The sequence below is a fragment of the Onychomys torridus genome, chromosome 4, assembly GCF_903995425.1.
Source record: "Onychomys torridus chromosome 4, mOncTor1.1, whole genome shotgun sequence".
NCBI lineage: Eukaryota > Metazoa > Chordata > Mammalia > Rodentia > Cricetidae > Onychomys > Onychomys torridus.
This window is the reverse complement of record NC_050446.1, coordinates 86,626,273-86,645,863: the sequence shown is the minus strand read 5'-3', so window position 1 is coordinate 86,645,863 and position 19,591 is coordinate 86,626,273. Positions and strand designations below refer to the sequence as shown.

The window sequence follows — 19,591 nt, the reverse complement described above, 5'->3', positions numbered from 1 at the left end:
AATAACTCTTCTTAGCACTTATGGTAATTCTTTTCAAAAAATACTTATTTAATGTGTGGGAGTTTCTGTCTATATGGATGTCTGTGCATTAGTTGTGTGCCTGAAGCCTGTAGAAGCCTCAAGAGGGCACCAGATCCCCTGGAACTAGAGTTACAGACAGTTGTGAGCCACTATGTGGGTGCTGGGAATTGAACTGAGGTCCTCTGGAAAATCATCCAGTGCTCTTAGCTACAGAGTCCTCTCTCCAGGCTGCTACTCTAGAATTCTTTTGAATTGGTTTTTATTTTTAAAAGCAACTAAACATTTAAATGCCTTATAAATGTTGCTGGTAGTGACTATGGACTACAAAGTCCTTCACAGATGGTTCACATATACAGAAGAGAGCACCTAATAGGGATGCCTTAACTATGGCTACAGCTGCTTGGTCTACACTTCAGAAGTGAGGAAGGGTCAACAGGACAGTTCATCAGGAGGTTTCCTGCTGGGAAACTGGGCCAACAGGAAATCACTCCATGGAATTCTGATGGAAATGTTCACATCACCAGATCCTGTCACTTACTACCCAACGGTGACCAGGTGAAGAGATAGGCACGTACGGGAAGTGTGGTGGAGCAAAGGAAGACTTGATGGCACCAGCGTAGATAGCCAAAATGGACACAATTACACAGGCCAGGAAAAGTGAGGCAAACTTATTCACATAGCGTACGCCGATGAACACCACCAAGACCATGAGGACCAAGAAGGCGGTGCCATAGACACGCATGTTATTTAGCATGGCTGCTGATTCCTTGAGTGCATCATCACTGCGAAAGATGGCAGCTCGGGGGACAATATACACCTGTTACAAAGAAAAAGGAGCAAAGAAGAAATGATGTCATTTGAAAACAATCAAGTAGAGGGGCTGTAACAGCTTGTGTTACTTTTACTTTTATGAAGGAAAGGAAAACTGGAACAAAAAATGATTAAAACATTGTTTATCCTTTCTTCTTTCATTCGTTTTTAGAAAGAGTCTCATTTTGTAGCCCTAGTTGGCCTGGAACTCAAAGAGACCTATCTGCCTTTGTCTCCCAAGTACTAGGATTAAAGTTATGTACCACACTGGGCTGCAAATTTTTATTTGGCTCTAGAATGTCTATAGAAATGTTATATCATGGATTATTTTTGTTTTCTAATTGCTAATTTGAACATCTACATTTCCAAATGGGAAAAAGAAAAAATGATTTTATTGAAAGGCTATAGAAAATATTTATAGAATGAGTAGAGAAATAAAAACTCTAACATTGGGATAAAGTTTAAGAGGTTGGGGATACAGCTCAGCCAGTGAAGGGCTTTGCTGCACAAGAATCCATGCTTGAGTTTGATTCCCTTGACTAAGTAAAAAGCTAGGCATGGTGGGGTGTACTTGTGACATTAGCACTGGGAAGGTGAAGACATGAGGACCCCCAGGTGAAGAGCCCCTGGTCCTAGTGAAAGACTCCATCTCCTGAAGACCTGGTTTATTTCTGGCCTCTACACACATACATGCAACACACTAGAACACCTATGTGTACGATATAAACAAATGAGCTTTGTTTACTTTTCCACATTGGCGTTAAGTCTTTTCTACCTCAATATGAACTCCCTGGCTAAGGTGACAGTTGGGGACAATCAGATAGAGGGAAAAGGACAGGCAGGCAAAGGACACCTCAACCTTTCTGCCTCAGAGTCATGGTAAGAACACAGTCACAGCAACCATCATCTGATTGGCTGCACACCTGATTTCAGAAACTTTAATATCTAAGAAAACAAACCCACAGAACTTCTAGATTATAGATCACAATTAATTCATTACTTACCAGGAAAATTTCAATGGCACCAAGAATATACATGGCGGCTGCAAATGTGGTGCCAAGATAAAAGCAGAGGCCAACAGCCCCACCAAACTCTGGGCCCAGGGCCCGGGAAATCATGAAGTATGAGCCCCCAGCTACAAGACAAAAATAGATACGAACAATAAAATGAGGGTATCACTAAGAGGACTGTAAACAAGTCATAAACAGAATTCAAAAATATGCACAAAAGATGTTTGGGAAACTCTGTAACAAAGTAGATTTGCTAATGGGAATATGATGTACCCAATTATTAGGAAAAATTAGAATATTTCCTACAGGAATAGAATATTCTAATAAAATATATTTTATAAGTGAAGAATGTGGCTGAAATTAAAGCACCGTTGTCTAAAAATAATGAGATTTCAAAGATAACATCCTTAAGCCAAACAGCATTTTGTTTCTTTGTCTCTCTCACTTTAGAGGCGACACTGATACAGTACACTGTGAACAACAGAATAAACACATGAAGTTTCTTTGGAGCTTATACCTCCAGCTTTACAGCATAGAAACAGCGAGGAATTGCTAATAATCCCTGCGATTCAAGCTTGGACTACTGACCTGGCACCACTCCATTAGTGGCAATGGCACTCATGGAGATGGCAGTCAACATTGTCTGTAGAGAGAGAAACAAGAATTTTGTTACTGGGCAGAGCTGACAATCCTGTACTACCTTCCTGTGTGTGGACTTCAGCGCATTTACAAACATTTAACTCTACCCACTCTTATGAAGAGTTGCTGTGTAACATATTCAAAAGGAATAGTTAGGGGGAAACACTGGAAAGTTGGCTAGACTCTAACTACACACTAGCTACAAAGCCAAGATGCAGTAAGAAAGAGAACCTCTAGAACAAATTTAAAATGTCATCTGGTAACAAAGTACATAAAGGTCTTCAATGAGGGCACAGCTGGAGGCACAGTGAGTAGCTAGTAGGCTGCTGTGGTACAAGTGAGAGATAAAAATCTACAGTGTTGACAGTGGGGATATGAAGGAGAGGCTGCATATGAAGTATCTCAGAGAGAACAGATTGGCCATGGTGAACGGCAACCAAGGAGTCAAATACAGCCTTGAAGTTTCAAGCTTGAGAAACCAGAGTGAGGAAGCCATTGCCATTAAGTTATTAATGACATAGGCTAGGTCTGCTTAACCTGTAGGGTAGTGTGCAGCTGAGCATGATACATGCGGAGGACTTAATGGTTACCAAAACAAAGGGGCCAGTAGATTGATGGACAGGGGTGGGATATACAAAAATGAGCAGTTTAAATTAAAGGAGAATTGGAATGGGCTGAGTGGGAGAGAAGAGCAGGAAAAACCTGAGTAATTTATGGGGAAGGCATAAGAAAGGAGAATTCAAAGTGAACCAAACCAAATCCAGATTCACCTCACCCTTCCCAGGCACTATCAATTTTTTTTTCAGTACATTTTAGAATAGTGCATACATTTTCTAATGTTTTTCTGTTACAACATCAGTGTTTTCAAGCCCGAATTATCTAGATTTTGAATTATTTGAAGACCTGCATTTTGTTATTTCCAAAAATCTAGGACACCATTTACTACGTAGGAAGAAATGGATAATGGGTGCTGAATGAAAATCCTTTAGATTTTAAGATCAGCATTCTCTCTCCTGTTGGGAGCGGGTCTTCAGGTATCTTCTGTTCTTGCTCCCCAGGAGGTCAAGTGCTTATGTACTCTCAGCAGGGAAATGCCCCATACCAGCTCTAGAGACCAGTGCAGGAGGACTTACACAGCAGCAGCAGATAAGGACAATTGCAAAGGCCTGAAGGACTCCGGCTGTGCCCACCACCCAGGTGAGACGCAGAAAGAGGATCACTCCAAAAATATTTTGTAGACATGGGAGGTAGACACCCATGAAAGTACCCATTTGGGGGCTCTGGAAATAAAAATGTAAGACACAAGGAAAAATTATATCGTTAGCCATAAAAGATGTTTAGATTTGCCACATTAATCTCAAAGCACAGGTAGGAAGTTTAAATAATATCTTCATAGGTCTCTTAGTAAAGTCCACCACTATATTTCCATTATCTGTAATACATGTGTAGTTTAGATAAGTTTCTACATTTTTATTATTCCTAAGCCATGGACCAATCAACAATCTAAAAATGTCTATTCTTCAAGGTTGTTAAAATTTTATTCTCATTTAAAAACACAATGACAGGTCTGGAGATCTGGCTCAGAGGTTAACAACACTGGCTGTTCTTCCAGAGGTCCTGAGTTCAATTCCCAGCAACTACATGGTGGCTCACACCCATCTGTAATGAGATCTGGTGCCCTCTTCTGGCGTGCAGGCATACATGTAGACAGAACATTGTATACATAATAAATAAATAAATCTTTAAAAAAATAAAATAAAAATAAAAATAAAAACACAACAACAATTTGTGGAAAATCTTTTTTTTTTCTTTTTTTAAAGATGTATTTATTTATTCTATACTCAGTGTTCTGCCTGTATGACAGATGAGGGTACCAGATCTTATTACAGGTGGTTGTGAGCCACCATGTGGTTGCTGGGAATTGAACCTGGGTCCTCCAGAAGAGCAGCCAGTGCTCTTAACCTCTGAGCCGTCTCTCCAGCCCCCTGAAGGAAACTCTTAAGAATTAGGTGCAAATCCTTCATATAGCTGGTAAATGAAGGAGATGGGGAAAGTACAAACTTGAGGACCATTTGGCCCTCTGCGAAGAGCTGAACTAACTGTGTACTGGCCTAATCTTATGGTAGGAAGAGCAGTATAGTAAAAAGTCTCACAACCACTGGGTATCATTATCCTGGCGGATGCTTACGATTCTAGTACCTGGGTCGCTGAGGCAGGAGGACCCTGAGTCCGAGGATACACCATCTCAAAAACAAACCCAAAAAAGCCCTTTGTACCCAGGCAGATGGCACCAGAGGCTGGGTGGAGATACTCCTCCCCAATGACATGCTACCCTCCTCCTGCTAACATGGCTAACTTCCTCCCTTGGATGGTTTCATATTACATGTCAGGCAGCTTTCTCCATCCATCTGCCAGCAGGCGCTCACTGGTCTCACTCCTTTTAACCCTGCACAAGTTTTTGGTCAAGCTTTACTTGACACTGAAGATGCTTTAACAGACCTTCACAAGCTTAGGGATGGCTTCCCATGTGAAGCTAGGGTACGGGTAATTCTGTCTGGGCCACGAGGCCAATGCTCAGAATGGTAATGTGTACATCAAGCATTTAATACATAGTTTCTTAACACAGACTGATGCCCTGGGCATGCCTTCATCATGGTCCTGTGTTCTGAGGCCTCACCTTGGTAGGCTTCTTCTTCCCTTCAGTGATGTTCTCCGCCTCTTCATGCTCCTTTGCTCCCTGTGTCAGGTTGGTATAGTTGGCCATGCGGTTGAGTAGAGAAGACACCTTTGGTCTGGTGTCCATTTCTTCCTATAAAATCACAAATAGTTTATGAAGGATACTGAAATTCAGCAACAAAATAAACTTTCTACCAGGAAACAGCAAAATAAATGAGAAAGTATTTCACAGGTAAATATTTTAAGGAAATTCTTCGGTGAGACACTTATTTCTGACATTTGAAAGATTATACAGACCTGAGAGTACAGCTCAGTGAGAGTGGTTGTCTACATGCCTGAGGTCCTGGGTCTAATCCCCAGTAGTGAGATGGTAAAAAAGACTACACTTAATTAGGGCAGTAAGTTAAGGTAGGATACAAAGTACTGGGCTTCATTAAGGTTTTTTCACACACATGTGCAATTATACTTTTGTTCTAATCTGTTCCCCTCCTCCTCTGCCTTCCCACAATCCTCCCGACCCTCCTACAGGTCAGGTCCCTCCTGCCCTCATTAGCCTCTTCTGCTTTCATGTTATAGCATTCTATTACCTGTCTCCACTTCTCTGCTCCTTTAACATCTCTTCCTCCATTCTCACAGTCAACCTTCTGCTCTTACACACACACACACACACACACACACACACACACACTTAAATACACATATAGGAGAGAAAATATGTACTACTTAATATTTGTCTTAATTTGCTTAACATAAAGATTTTTATTTCTAAACGTTTTTCTGCAAATATGATGATTTCATATGTCCTATGGTTGATGGGAATTTCATTGTGTGGGCTGGAGGGGGGCTCAGTGGATAAGAGAACTTGCTACTTTCCCAGAGGCCCAAGTTCCGTTCCTAGCACCCACAGTGGGAGGCTCACAACCACCTGTAACTCCATCACCAGGGAAATATGATCCCTCTTCTACCCTCCCACAGACATATACATAATTAAAATATTACCTCAAAGAGTGCCAGATTTTTATCAAAATACTCATCTCCTTCTTCATAGTTGGAATTGTTGAGATAAGCATTTCGAGCTCTTTTATGTCCATCATCTGAAAAAGAAAGGCAAACATTGGTGTTTTATTGGCTCTGAGACACCAGCACAATAACTATGCTGTCTCTGTGGTAACAGAGACTATTTCAGATTTGGCTTCAGCCTGAGACGTAGACCTCAATTAGCACTGCTCGGAGAACATGGTGTTTCTCTAGCAGGAGCAAAAGCAAATTGGGGAACCAAGGAAATCAACACGAACAATTCCTTTTCTTAATACAGAGATCTCTGGAGACAACAGAAGGCCTACCTTGAAGCTTATCCACAAATAAATAAACAAAACACACACAGTATTTCTTTCCTGGTGTGTTATACTACTCTAGATGTGGACTACTTTACAAACGATTGCTGCTGATAATAGAAGAAAAAGCTATTTCCAGGGCCTTCTGACATTAAAAATGCATTGTATGTGTGCGTGTGCATGGTGTGTGTGTGTGTGTGGTGTGTGTGTGGTGTGTGTGGTGTGTGTGTGTGTGTGTGTGTGTGTGTGTGTGTGTGCGCGCGCGCGCGTGGAGGTTAGAGGACAACTTTATAGATTTGTTTCTCTCCTTCTACCTTTACAAGGGTTCGTGGGATGAAACTCGGGTTGTCAGGCTTGCATGCCAAGAGCCTGCTGAGCTATCTCACTGACCTCATTTCTGATGCTACCAATTACATCAGGTGATTTAATCTATGATGATGATTACCTCTTAAAATTCTCTGAGAATTACAATGTATTTTGAATATATTCAAGACCCCAATCTCCTTACTACAGCCTCAACCCGCTCATTGCTTCCGACTCAACCTTGAGACTGCTTCTTTTTTTTTTTTTTTTTGACCTTCTTTCCCTGTCATCACTTTGTGTTGCTCAGCTGGTTTTGGGATTGAGGTCTCCTCTGGTATGTGATCACACTATCAAAGCCATCATTAAATCTCCCTTTCTCAGCAATCACCAAATGCTAATAATTACATATCCACCACCTTCATTCCCACTGTGCAGGAACAGGCTGGCTGGAGCTTATGTAAGTCTCTTGCAGACTGTCATGATCACTGTGAGTTCATATATGCTTCTGTCTGGAAAACAGTTTCCTTTAAATTATCTACCACCTTTGGCTCTTACAGTATTTCTGCCCCCTCCTCCACAAAGATCCCTGAGCCTTGAGATAATACATCACGTCCAAATTGAAGTTAAGCACTCTACAGTCTTTTGTTTTCTGTACACTGAGCAGCTGGAGGTCAGTAGTTTTTGAAAGAGTCTCGCTATGAGGCCCAGACTAGTTTCAAGTTCTTGAATATCTTTCCTCAGCCCCAAAGTACTAAATTATAGGTGTATACCTTTATGGCTAGCATCATATATGTGTGTATATATATTTTTGAAGATTTATTTATTATGTATACAGAAGAGGGTGCCAGATCTCATTACAGATGGTTGTGAGCCACTATGTGGTTGCTGGGAATTGAACTCAGGACCTCTGGAAGAGCAGTCAGTGCTCTTAACATCCTAGCCATCTCTCCAGCCTTTTTTTTTTTTTAACCTCTGAGCCTTCTCTCCAGCCCCCAATATATTTTTGTATGAGCCCTTCCATATTATTTTTATGTTGAAAGAGGTACTTGACTAGAATCTGATGAACTAGCTGTAAATAAGGAAGAAGCAGAGCTCCTAAGACAGCAAAGTTTGTGTTAAATGAATTCTTCCTACTCTTTAGCTTTTTAAATTGTGCATAAGTTACATGACTGCACAGTCTGGCAGGAGAGAAGAGAAAAAATGTGTAAATACTATTTAAAACTAAGGTTTCCATTACTAAAAAAATTTACTAGTGTAAAAATGAAAGAACATTAAAGTCATATCCAGTACGTTAAATATGGAAGATGAGCCTGGCAAAAGATAGCAAGCTACTGAGATGAGCTGGTCATCTAGAAGGACGTGAGACTAACTTGAAGGAGTTTCTGATGGTCATGACAGGAAAAGTGATTGACACATGAGATGTTCAAAATAATAATTTTTAAAAGTCAATTAGGCAAAGTTGTAAGGAAACAATATACAACTCTGAAAAATAACAGAACGATCAACTATGCTGTCTGTTTTGTGCTAACTATATTTGAGGATAATATATAGCTAAAGACTACTTTTTTATAGACACAGTGTAGCTAATTTATGATACATGGAAGAGTACATAGGAACCCTTGCCAATTTGCAAACCTTAGGGAAAATAACAGATCTAGGCAATCCACATCATCAATGGCTATGAAAAACATCTTGATAAAGGGCTGAGGCATAACCTTCTAGTGGGTAAATGAAGATGATCAATGAGCCTGTTGACCGACCAACAAATCATTCAAGGCAAGACACTGTTCATCCTATGTATTCTTAGCAAAAGAAAGGAAATTCAATCTAATTAAGCCTCTCAGGATCACAGACAATACAAAGGAGGAAAATTGTAAGCATACACAAAGACACAATCACTAAAGTCAGAATGTAGAATAATCTAATTTCTTCAGCAAATCACAGGCTAAACGAGTGAACTTTTACTGATTAAAGCTTAAGATGTGACTGAAATCTAACATGATCTTTGTTAGACTCCTCAAACATATGTGAAAAGACATTTTTTTTTTCCTTCAGGTTTTCGAGACAGGGTTTCTCTATGAAGCTTTTGAGCCTGTCCTAGAACTCGTTCTGTAGACTAGCTCAGCCTAAATTTCACAGAGATCCCCCCCTCTGCCTCCCAAATGTTGGGATTAAAGACATGTATCACCATGGCATAGCTGTGAAGAGACATTTCTAGAACAGAAAAATGTCAGCTGGGAGAGACAGCTCAGCTGTTCTTCCAGAGGCCCTGAGTTAAATTCCCAGCACCCACAGAGCAGCTCACAACCACCTGTAACTACAGTGCCAGGGGATCCAATACCCTTTTCTGGCCCAGAGCTACCAGTGCACAGGCACATATATAGACAAGGCACTCATATACATAAAATATTTTTTAAATTTAAAAACAGGGAAATTTAAATATATGCTAATTTAGAAATTCATTATTCTCACCTGAGAAAGCACCCGGGACTAGGACACTGGCTCCACCAGGATCTGAGAGCACTGTGCAACTAGCCTCCAGCCCCAGTGGTTTCAGAGGACGGTGAGGGGCCTGTCTAGTGCACTCAGGGTCCCCTGAGAAACTGGGGCTTTGGCTTCAGTGGTCTTCAAGATTACTGTGAGTTTGGGGTTCCAGTGGTCACTGCAGGACCCCAGAGTCTAGACTGTGCTCCCCCAGAGGTTACTTAAAGCCTACTGCTTTAGCCACAGGCCACAGTTAGCACCCAGACTACAGTGGGTCTGACATTTGTTATTCTGGCCCCCAGTGGATCCACAGGATCCAGGCAATGACTGGGGTTCTAATCCCATCTGGCTGCCTGGGTTCTTGGTGCCACTCCACTCTTGGTCTTGTTGGCACACAGCTATGGTGGGATTACCTTAGTGACTACACTTGACAACACTAAATTTCTGCAGTCCACATAGCTAAGTTTCATGCAGTTAATCCTCTAGGAAGAATCACAGAAAACAAAACAGAATATACTCCAATGGGGAAGTCAAAACCGAAAGTCAAACATACTCTAGGAGATGCATAAAGTACAACAAAGAAACACAAAGATTATGACATAGCCACCTTCCACGACCCATCCCAACCAACCACTCCCTTATGAAGGAATCCAAAACCAGAGAGACAGATGAATGTCTAAGAATTCACAATGCTATGGAATAATCCTTTTGTACACTGTAAAAATCTGTCACTTGAATTGGTTTAATAAAAAGATGACTGGCAGGTAGCCAGGCAGGAAGTATAGGTAGGACAACCAAACTAAGGATGCTGGGATAAAGAAGAGTGGAATCAGGGAGATGGCAGCATATGTAGAGGAAACAGGATGTGTAGAGAATGAGATAGCAAGCCATGAGCCAAGTGGCAGATGGTAGATAAGAAACATGGGTGAATTTAAAGTGTAAGAGTTAGCTAGTAACAAGCCTAAGCTATCAGCTGAGCATTTTATTAATATTAAGCTTTTGAGTGGTTATTTGGGAGTGGCTGCTGGCACAGGAAAACTCTGCCTACATTCAGAGTCTTACTTTTTAAAAGAATTAGGGATCATATAGAAGATTCAAACAAACAGACGGACAAATTAAGGAGATCTATCCCAGATTTCAACAAGACAGTCTCAAAAGTGAACGAAACAGTAAATCAGAGGTGAAAGTCCAAATATAGAGGAAAAATTTAGCAAGGTGACTGAAACATTAAAAAACAAAACAAAATAAAACAAAACGCAGTAAATGAGATGGTCAATCAAATAAAATCCACAATAATGACATCCATGGACAGACAAGAACAAGCAGAAGAGCAGGTTTCAGAGATGGAAGACAAAGACAATAAAATCATGCATATATCTTCTTGAGGTGGTAGGTACATGAAAATGTAAGTGATAGTGAAAATATAAAACTCTAAGTGTACCTTGGAGTCACAAAAACTACTCTAACAGCACGGAAGTTTATTGAGATGTATAGGGTTTGGGACCAGACAAGTATTTTAATGGGTATATTAATATAGCTACATGATGATTTTGTGTGTTTATTATAGTAACTTTTTTTTTTTTTTTTTTTTTTTGAGACAGAGTTTCACTATGTAGCTCTGGCTGTCCTGAAACTCACAATGTAGACCAAGCTGGCCCCAAACTCACAGATCCACCTGCTTCTGCCTCCTGAGTGCTGGTATTAAAGGTGTGTACTACACTTATGGCCCAATAAAGTAATCTTTAAAATTATATTAATTTACTTTTGTTGGTGTACATTTGGTCACATGTGCCACCTGCCATGTATGTGAAGCTCAAAGGACAACTTGTGTTGGTTCTCTCCTTCTAACCATGTAAAGCCCTGGGATTGAACTCTGGTCATCGGGCTTGGCAGCAAGCACCTGTATCCACTGAGCCCTTGCTACCCAATGCTAGTTTTTTAATGGTAAAAATGAACAAACAAACAAACAAACAAAAACCCAGAAAATGTGGAATGTGAAAGTTTCTTTAAAATATTCTAGGAAACTATCAAATGATAAATTAAAGATATTCTTTTTTTTTTTTTTTTTTTTTAAATCTAATATTAGGAACATCCTGTCCAATTCTGCTGCTGCTGCTGCTGCTGCCGCTGTATGTTTGGACACCTCATTCTTGAGTTCCAGGTGAATCACCGTATTTAACAGTCAAATCTGGTTCTGGCTGTTTCTGCGCCAGCTTCTACTGTCTGACTACTTAACTGATTTGGAAAATAAAACAATTTCCATGGAGACTTTGCATCATAGGAAGACAATGATGCTTATAAGATCTAGTTATCCTGATCTATCCTGACTTGGGACAATCATGAAAACTAGAGGCTTTCCCTAGAAGGAACATAGCTTTTGCCAGATTTGCTTCTAGAGAAAACATGAAACTAGAAGTAATTCTACCGAAAGGCATGGATGACTTCTCAGCTAGACTATGGTGGTTGACAACCAGTCACAGTATGGCCTTTTCTGTAGTCTGGGTTACAAAGGAATGCCGAAGACAAGGGAATTTCTAGATTTTCTGAATAAAAATCTTTCTTGGCATGAACTCAGAACCAAACACATATCCCAAGACTCTTGAAGAGTACACAGAATCCTGGGGCTGGAGAGATATCTTGGCAGTTAGCAGCACTTAATGAGGATGAATTGGGCTCCCAGTACCCTCAGTGAAAAGCTCACTGTTGTCTGTCACTCCATTTCCAGGGGACTGGATGGCCTCTCCTGACCTCCATGGGCACTAGGCGGTACACATAAACACATACATTCACATACATTTAAAAAAATCTTTAAAAATAAGAACCAAAAGATTACTTTGTAAGATATCCACTGGGGCTGCAAGACTGGCCATGGCAGTGGCCTCATTTCAATACCCCATCACTGTTGGCACGTTTCTTTTATCTCATTTTACTGCCTAAACAACATGGATACTATGAGAAAGCTGATGTGTTTCAAGGCACAATTAAAAAGAAAACTGTCAGGACCACTGTTTCTTCTCAAAATATTGTTTCTGCTTTTCATGACAGATCTACATCCTTATAGAACTTGCTTTGTTGTTCCTTCTGTGTGTGCTACGGACTGAACCTAGGGCTTTGAGCACACTATCACTAAGCTATGCTTTTTTCTCTGTAAACAGAAAACGTGTTTGGCTAATAGCTTGATGTTGAAAGACCTTTATTGTTTGCTTCTATTATTTCTACAATGTTGCTCTTGTCAGTTACCACTTACACTGTATTTTGGAACCAAGGAATTGTCCTTTAGCAGCCTGACCTTGTCAAGTGGTCTTTGCTGGCTCGATCTAGACAGAGATGAAACAGTAAGAATATTTAAATTTCTCTGGCACACATCTATGTTTGAACCACATCAACAAGAACAGGAAAAACTGCCAGGTGGTGGTGGTGCACACATTTAATCCCAGCACTCGGAAGGCAGAGGCAAGCAGATTTCCAAGTTCGAGGCCAGCCTGTTCTACAGAGCAAGTTCCAGGACAGCCAGAAATACACAGAGAAACCCTATCTCAAAAAACAAAACAAAACAAACAAACAAAAAGAAGGATAATTTGTCGCAATGCTGTAAAAAAAATTTTTTTAAGTGAATGAGACATTGGGAAAATGTGAGGTTTTTAAGAAGTATGTTGGAAATGGAAGCATGTTAAATATTCTGAGAAATATGGTGGATGTATGTCATAACTAGTGAGAAAGAAAAAGCTGAAGATACGTTTTTTTTCCTATCTTTTTCTGAAAGAGTTCATAGGTTGGTATGTTTGCTTATTTTCAGTGATGAGAACTGAACCTGGGTACTCATACATGCTTGGTAAGCAAGCCACACTGAGCTATATATACTGCAGCCCTGTAAGTTATGCTTTTGATCTATATTGTTTGATTCATCAGTCAGACAGAAGCACACTACAACTGACTGCTCTATTTCTTCAGCTACAGTTTCCTTTCTCTTCAAAAAATCTTGTTGTATGTCCTGGAGTTTCTGAGAGACTGGATTTTGATGATGACATTGATGTGATGCTGTATGACACTTTGTTTAGTGTAATTTGTATGAACTGGTTGACAATTGAATCTAGATGCTTAATCACACCACATTTTCAGGGAGAGAAAAAAACTGCTGCATAATGGTACTGGGATACTTTACTGTATCTCGTTAGCTTTCTTTTTGAGATATTAACAACCATTGATGATTAATGCCTGGATCCATTAACTTATGAGAGGTAAAATGTGGTGATATTTTCAATCTCTTAGTTTTCATTAGTTCAAGAACTTCACACCAGAGACATTTTAATCTACTTAGCTCTCAAGTGGTTCAGTTAAACATGAAACAGATTATCTATTAGTCTATTCTTCCCCCTCACTGAACAATTAATGAGTAGGCTCACAAGAACATTCCAGCTGTGAACAATTAGTTTTTAATATGTTAATATTGGTTATGTTTCCTATCAAATGCTTCATCTACCTATACTAAAATGATTATATAGTTCTTTTATACTAATACTGTAAGTACTTAAGTTTTATATTTATTTATTTATTTTTGAGGCAGGGGTTAGGCTAGCCTCAAGCTCATGTTCCTCACATCTCACCTTCCTAAGTTCTGGGATGATAGGTGTGAACCACCAGTGACAAGGGTATAAATTCATTTTTGATATAAAGCTTGTCATGTACTTTTAGCAACTTGATAATGGTATTTGTTTAATTTGAGGCACTGGGGATTGAACCCAGGGCCTTATGTGTGGTAGGTAAATACTACTCTAACATGGGTTCAAACCCCAGCCCATGGAGATAATTTTTAACAATGTTATGTGCCAGAAGACCTGCACAAGATCAATCTGGCCAACACTCCAGCATGGGAGAGGGAGGAGCTCACAAGCCTCACCTCTTGCTGAGGGCGACTGATGATGATGCTCCTGGGAGAGGAAGGACCCTGTTAGGGTGTGGCCCTGGCTCAGCATCCGTGAGTATATGGGCAGCACACACTGTACGATAAAATATTATTGCTGTAATAATAAAATTGTAAAAATAGAAAAGACAGGAACTTTGGAGCAAGTGGGGGATGGGGATGGATCTGGGAGGAGTCTGGGAGAGTAGTGGGGTGAATATAATCAAAACCCTTTGCATTCATGCATGAAATTCTCAAAAAAGTAATAAAAATACTATATTTAAATTAAAATAAAAATACTACATGATTCAGATTACAAATACTTTGTTTGGGCTGAACAATGCTTTTCTCATATTGCCACTGTTAAGTTTTGGTATCAAGGTTAAGAAAGACTCAAACTGATTTCACAGTGTTTATTGGGTTTTCTATGCTATGAAATTGTACAAGACTGGAATGTTTTTCTCCTTGCATGTTTAATAAAATTTGTAAACCTGCCATGACTCACTGATGTTTGCCTCTTCGCTTTCTAAAATATTTGAACTTGAAAATTACACACACACACACACACACATACACACACACACGGAAAAGTTCATAGATTGTTAAGTACAAACTTTGATTCATTATCACAAGAGCAGCTTCACCTCCCATATATTACCTCAGCTTGACCCTGAGTTTTGCAAGAGAGCTTATGACTCAGTGGGAACAGTAAATACATTAAAATAACTTCAGCCTATTGGCAGGAGCAGTACTTAGCAGGTCTGGAAGATGCTGTTTCCAATCTCATTTGGCAGGGAAAGTCTGAAAGATGTTATTATAAACCGAATTCAGCAAGCAAGTCAATTGAGCCAGTGTTCACCACAGGAGCTTATTAGAAACACTGGGGTTGGGATGGAGGCGTTGAGAGTTTGGTTTTTGAGGTGCTGGGGTTGAGCCCAGGGGATGGTGTTTGCCAAGTTAGCATTGAATCACTGAATTACATCCCCAGTCCTGAAAGGCGGGCAACTGTACAAAAAAAAAAAAATTATAAAATACAGCCTTTCTCTGCTTCACTGCAGCTGATGTGTGAATGGTGTAAATGCTTACTGTCCATTTCACTTGTGAAGGCCTCTGTACCTCCACTGCATCATGTTCCTGTTCAGATAATAAACTAGTTTCAGAGTTCTGAGCTTATCTTGGCAATTTCACAATTCAGGGGAGAATTAAGACAAGGTTTCATGTAGCTCAGGCTAGCCTTGTAATCTTGATCTTCTTGCCTGTTTCTCACGTTAGGATTACATAAATATACTAACATGATATAGATAGATACATGCATACAGACAGATAAATACATAGTTGAGAGAATGAGAGAGTGAGAGAGAGAGAGCAGTTTCTTCAATACTATGGAACTTTTCTGTAAGCAAACAAGCCATATCAAGTTCTTTCCCTACTGTGGACTTTCTGATAACACATTTTCCATAGCTGCTGTTGTATATTCTAATAGCTAAATGCTTAGCAGTGTACAAAACTAGATGCGCTTACCACCATACAACATAACTCTTGGGATACAATGAAGTTCTAATGCTCAACATAATTAAAGAAGTATCTCAGTATAATTAAAGAAGTATAATACAAACTAGAAATGACATTCTACTTATTAGTGAATGTAAAAAATATAGACTAATAAAATCAGTTTGGGCCAGAGAGCTGGCTCATCAGGTAAAGATCCTTGTGGCCAAGGCTGACAACCTGAGTTCAATGCCCACAGCACACCTAGTGGTAGAAGACAGCAGGTGCCTGAAAGTTGTTTTCCGACTTCCACAAACATGCTGTGGCATGCACATCAATTCCCTATAAAGTAAGTTAAGTAAATAAATATAACTTTAAAAATAACATAAGTTTTTGTAACAGAGAGGCAAGCATTCCTCCATGCCTAGGTCAATGGGAAAGTTGATGGTGATTTATCTAGTTGAAAATGTACAAACCATGAGAGAAAACTACAAATGTGCTGACAATCTTGACTGCAGAGATGCAACTATAAGACGATTGTTGCAAAATAATTTGTTTTAAAAAATTGTATGTATGTGGGTGTTTTGCTTGCACATATGTCCATGTGACCCATGCACACAGTGCTTACACCGTGCTAAAGAGGGCACTGAATTCCCTGGAACTGGAGTTACAAACAGTTTTGAGCTGCCATGTGGGTGCTTGGAATTGAACCCAGGTGCTCTGGAAGAGCAGTCGGTGATCTTAACCAGCTGAGCCATCTCTCCAGCCCTTCAACATAATTTCTTTAATAGCATTCTAGAAATAACCTCAAATGTTCATGAAGAGGGGGAACTGGCTGAGGAAAACTGCAGTGAACAGCACAATCTCACTGTATTCAAAGCAGAGAAATAAGTAGGGCTTTACACACTGATACGTACTACCCAGACAAAACGTTAATTGACAAAATACCATTTGAATAATATAATGCCATTGAATAAAAAGGGAAAAGTAATCACATGTAATATGAACATTTATAAATAAATTGAGTACTTGGGGAAGTAGAGCTGAGGTGTGGGGAGAATAGATCCTTGAAGGATTAGCTATCTTTTTTTTTCTTTTCTGAGACTGGGTTTCTCTGTAGCTTTGGAGCCTGTCCTGGACTAGCTCTGTAGACCAGGCTGGCCTCGAACTCACAGAGATCCATCTGCCTGGGCCTCCTGAGTGCTGGGATTACAGGCGTGTGCTACCACTGCCCAGCCAGGATTAGCTATCTTTAACTGATTTTCTGTACTGCTTGAAATCCCCATTGCAGGGTTTCTAGAAAGGAGTCCAAGTATATGTTTTGAAAATCTCCAAGTTCTGAGGGCTTATCCAATTCTTATCAAATTACAATTTTCCTACAGTAACCAATATTTAGAGGAAATAATTCACTTCTATAACGTTTCATAGGTAAGAAACTGGAATATCCATTTTATAGGTTATTAAAGTCTGTGTTGTCTATGAAGGCTTTCAGTAATTACATTTTTGTTGTAGCTTACTTATTTGTGTGTGTGTGTGTGTGTGTGTGTGTGTGTGTGTGTGTGTGTTGATGGTGTGTGAGTACACACATGCCACAGTGTGCTGTGAAGGTCAGAGGGCAACCTGAAAGAGTAAGGTCTTTCCTTCTTCTATGTGGGTCCCAGGACTCAGAACCAGGTTGTTAGGCAAGGGCTTTACCTGGTGAGCACCTCACAACTGAATGGCTTCCAGCAATACAAATGTGGTTCAACACCAGCACAAACAATAGAGAAGTCTGTCTATAAAGTTCACGATATTACATAATATTATAATCTTATTTACTACTGTATGTGTTGTGCAGAGGTTAGAGGATACTCTGGTGCACTCTTTCCCTTCGCCTGTACATAAGTCCTGGGGACCAAACTCAGGTCACCAGGCTGGCACAGCAAGCACCTTTACTTGATGACCCATGTGGACATGATGTGTGGGGGGAAACCTACCACAGCACATGTGTGCAGAATACTATCTGCTTTTCGATTCAATTCTAGAAAAAGAAGCTCTAGGATTATTTTAACTTCAGACTATGTAAAATTACTTTTTAAAATATAATTAATTTAGTTTTAGTAATTAATTACAAAGGCAGCTTCCTATTGCTTACCAAGTTAGAAATCAACAGAGAAAGATTTGAGGGGTGAAAAGTAAAGTAAAATAACCCAGAACAGCAGCAGAGTGGGGAGTAAGTAATGTCTGTTAGTAAACCAGGCGAGGGTGACTGGAGAGCCACCTCCCAGAGCAATACTATACCTAACAGCTGGCTGTGCTCCCCTGTGATGGAGTTCTGACTCGGGTCTGAAAAACAAACAATTGAAAAGGATAGAAAAAATGAATAACCAAAACAAACAATTATTTAAAACTCAAGCAACAAAAGTCAAACAAAGTAATAAGCAAAAACTTAAAAAAAATTAACAAAAGGGGGGAAAACCCAGAAAACTCAACTAGAACGAACTATTGTAAAATAATTATCACAGTCTTCAATACATTAAACATGAATTACTACATGAAACAATTCCACATCTATACCCTAAAACACCTGAAAATGGGGACTCAGATACATATATAATAAAGTTTCCAGTGGCATTAATCACAAGAGTCAAAGGCAAAAACAGTCCAAGTTGTCCTCCAGTATATGAATGAGTAATTGAAATGTGGTACCCATATAGGATGTGGTATTATTTGGCTATAAAGAATGAAATTCTGACCCATACTCTGTAAAACACAGATGGAACTTGAAAACACTATGCGAATGTGGGGGAAAGGCAGACACAAAGGATATATATTATATGATTACATTTATATAACCTATTGATCAGAAGCAAATTTATAGAGACAAAAATCCCACTGGCCAGTGGGAATATCTGAATGAAGTATGGATATTATTGCTAAATGATCAAAAGTGCTGTTTAGGGGTGATGTGAAATTCAAAAATTTAGGAGTAAGGGCAGGGAAGCACTGTAGATAAGAACTACCAGGAAATACACACTTAAAAATTGACTGAAAGGGTAAACTTTGTGTTGCAAATATATTACCATAATAAAAAAGTAACTAAAAATCATCACTCAGATCTGATCAGGCAATGGTACTTCATAAAGAAGAAGTCAGGACCTGTGACAGTCACATTTTCTGCTGCAACTCAAAAGCAAGACATGACCAGAGCATTTATTACTACCAGAATAGTCCAATGTGAATTAAAGATAAAGTGACTAAGCTAGCTTTGATAAAAACCTGTTTCATCAATAATCTGAAAGTGGCAACAACAAGCCAAATTCCTAATGCAAGAGAGATTGACAGTCACTGCTTAACCATCAACCATTGCTTATTTTAAGGGCTTGAAAAGCATTAAGGGCTAAATATGGAAACAGCCCTAAGCTCCACTTTTCTCATAGACTAAGTCTCCTGAGATGCTGAGAATTGCATCTGGCTTTCTTCTTGCAAGCATCTGAAGAATAAAAATAAATTTGGACCATGTTCTGTGAATAATGAGAAAAATTACTTCTTTGATTTTACTAATTTCTAATTGAAGTTTTTTATTTTCTCCAATCATTGTGTTAGCAATAAGCTATATAAAAATAGCAATGTTTTGGGGTCAATGATAAGTATCACATTTTAAAAATATCATGTTATTAATAGTTTTACACAAAATTCAAATAATAGTCTCCAAGCTTCATAAATATGCCATATATAATTAAATAAAACACTTTTTTGTTTGTTGTCTGAGACAGGGTTTCTTGGTGAAACAGTCCTGGCTAATCTGGAACTCACTCTGTAGACCAGGCTGGCCTTGAACTCACAGAGATCGGCCTGCCTCTGCCTCCCGAGTGCTGGGATTAAAGGTGTGCGCCACCGCCGCCCGGCATTAAATATAACACTTTAAAGTAAAGATCCCAGAGGTA

At 39.5% G+C, this 19,591-nt stretch overlaps 1 protein-coding gene across 3 annotated transcripts in view; it reads right to left on the bottom strand.

Moving 5' to 3' along the window:
- Slc12a6 (solute carrier family 12 member 6) overlaps positions 1-19,591 on the bottom strand; it is a 91,965-nt gene that overhangs the window by 26,781 nt on the left and 45,593 nt on the right. For 2 of the 3 annotated variants that reach the window (XM_036183123.1, XM_036183125.1), the window contains exons 2-8: positions 17,946-17,990; positions 6,156-6,250; positions 5,158-5,289; positions 3,614-3,760; positions 2,430-2,484; positions 1,836-1,966; positions 597-838 (exon numbers count right to left, since the gene is read on the bottom strand). In XM_036183123.1, coding sequence (XP_036039016.1) covers positions 597-838; positions 1,836-1,966; positions 2,430-2,484; positions 3,614-3,760; positions 5,158-5,289; positions 6,156-6,250; positions 17,946-17,990 — 847 coding nt within the window. The remainder of the gene's footprint in view (positions 1-596; positions 839-1,835; positions 1,967-2,429; positions 2,485-3,613; positions 3,761-5,157; positions 5,290-6,155; positions 6,251-17,945; positions 17,991-19,591) is intronic. The other variant, XM_036183124.1, reaches the window with a different exon arrangement.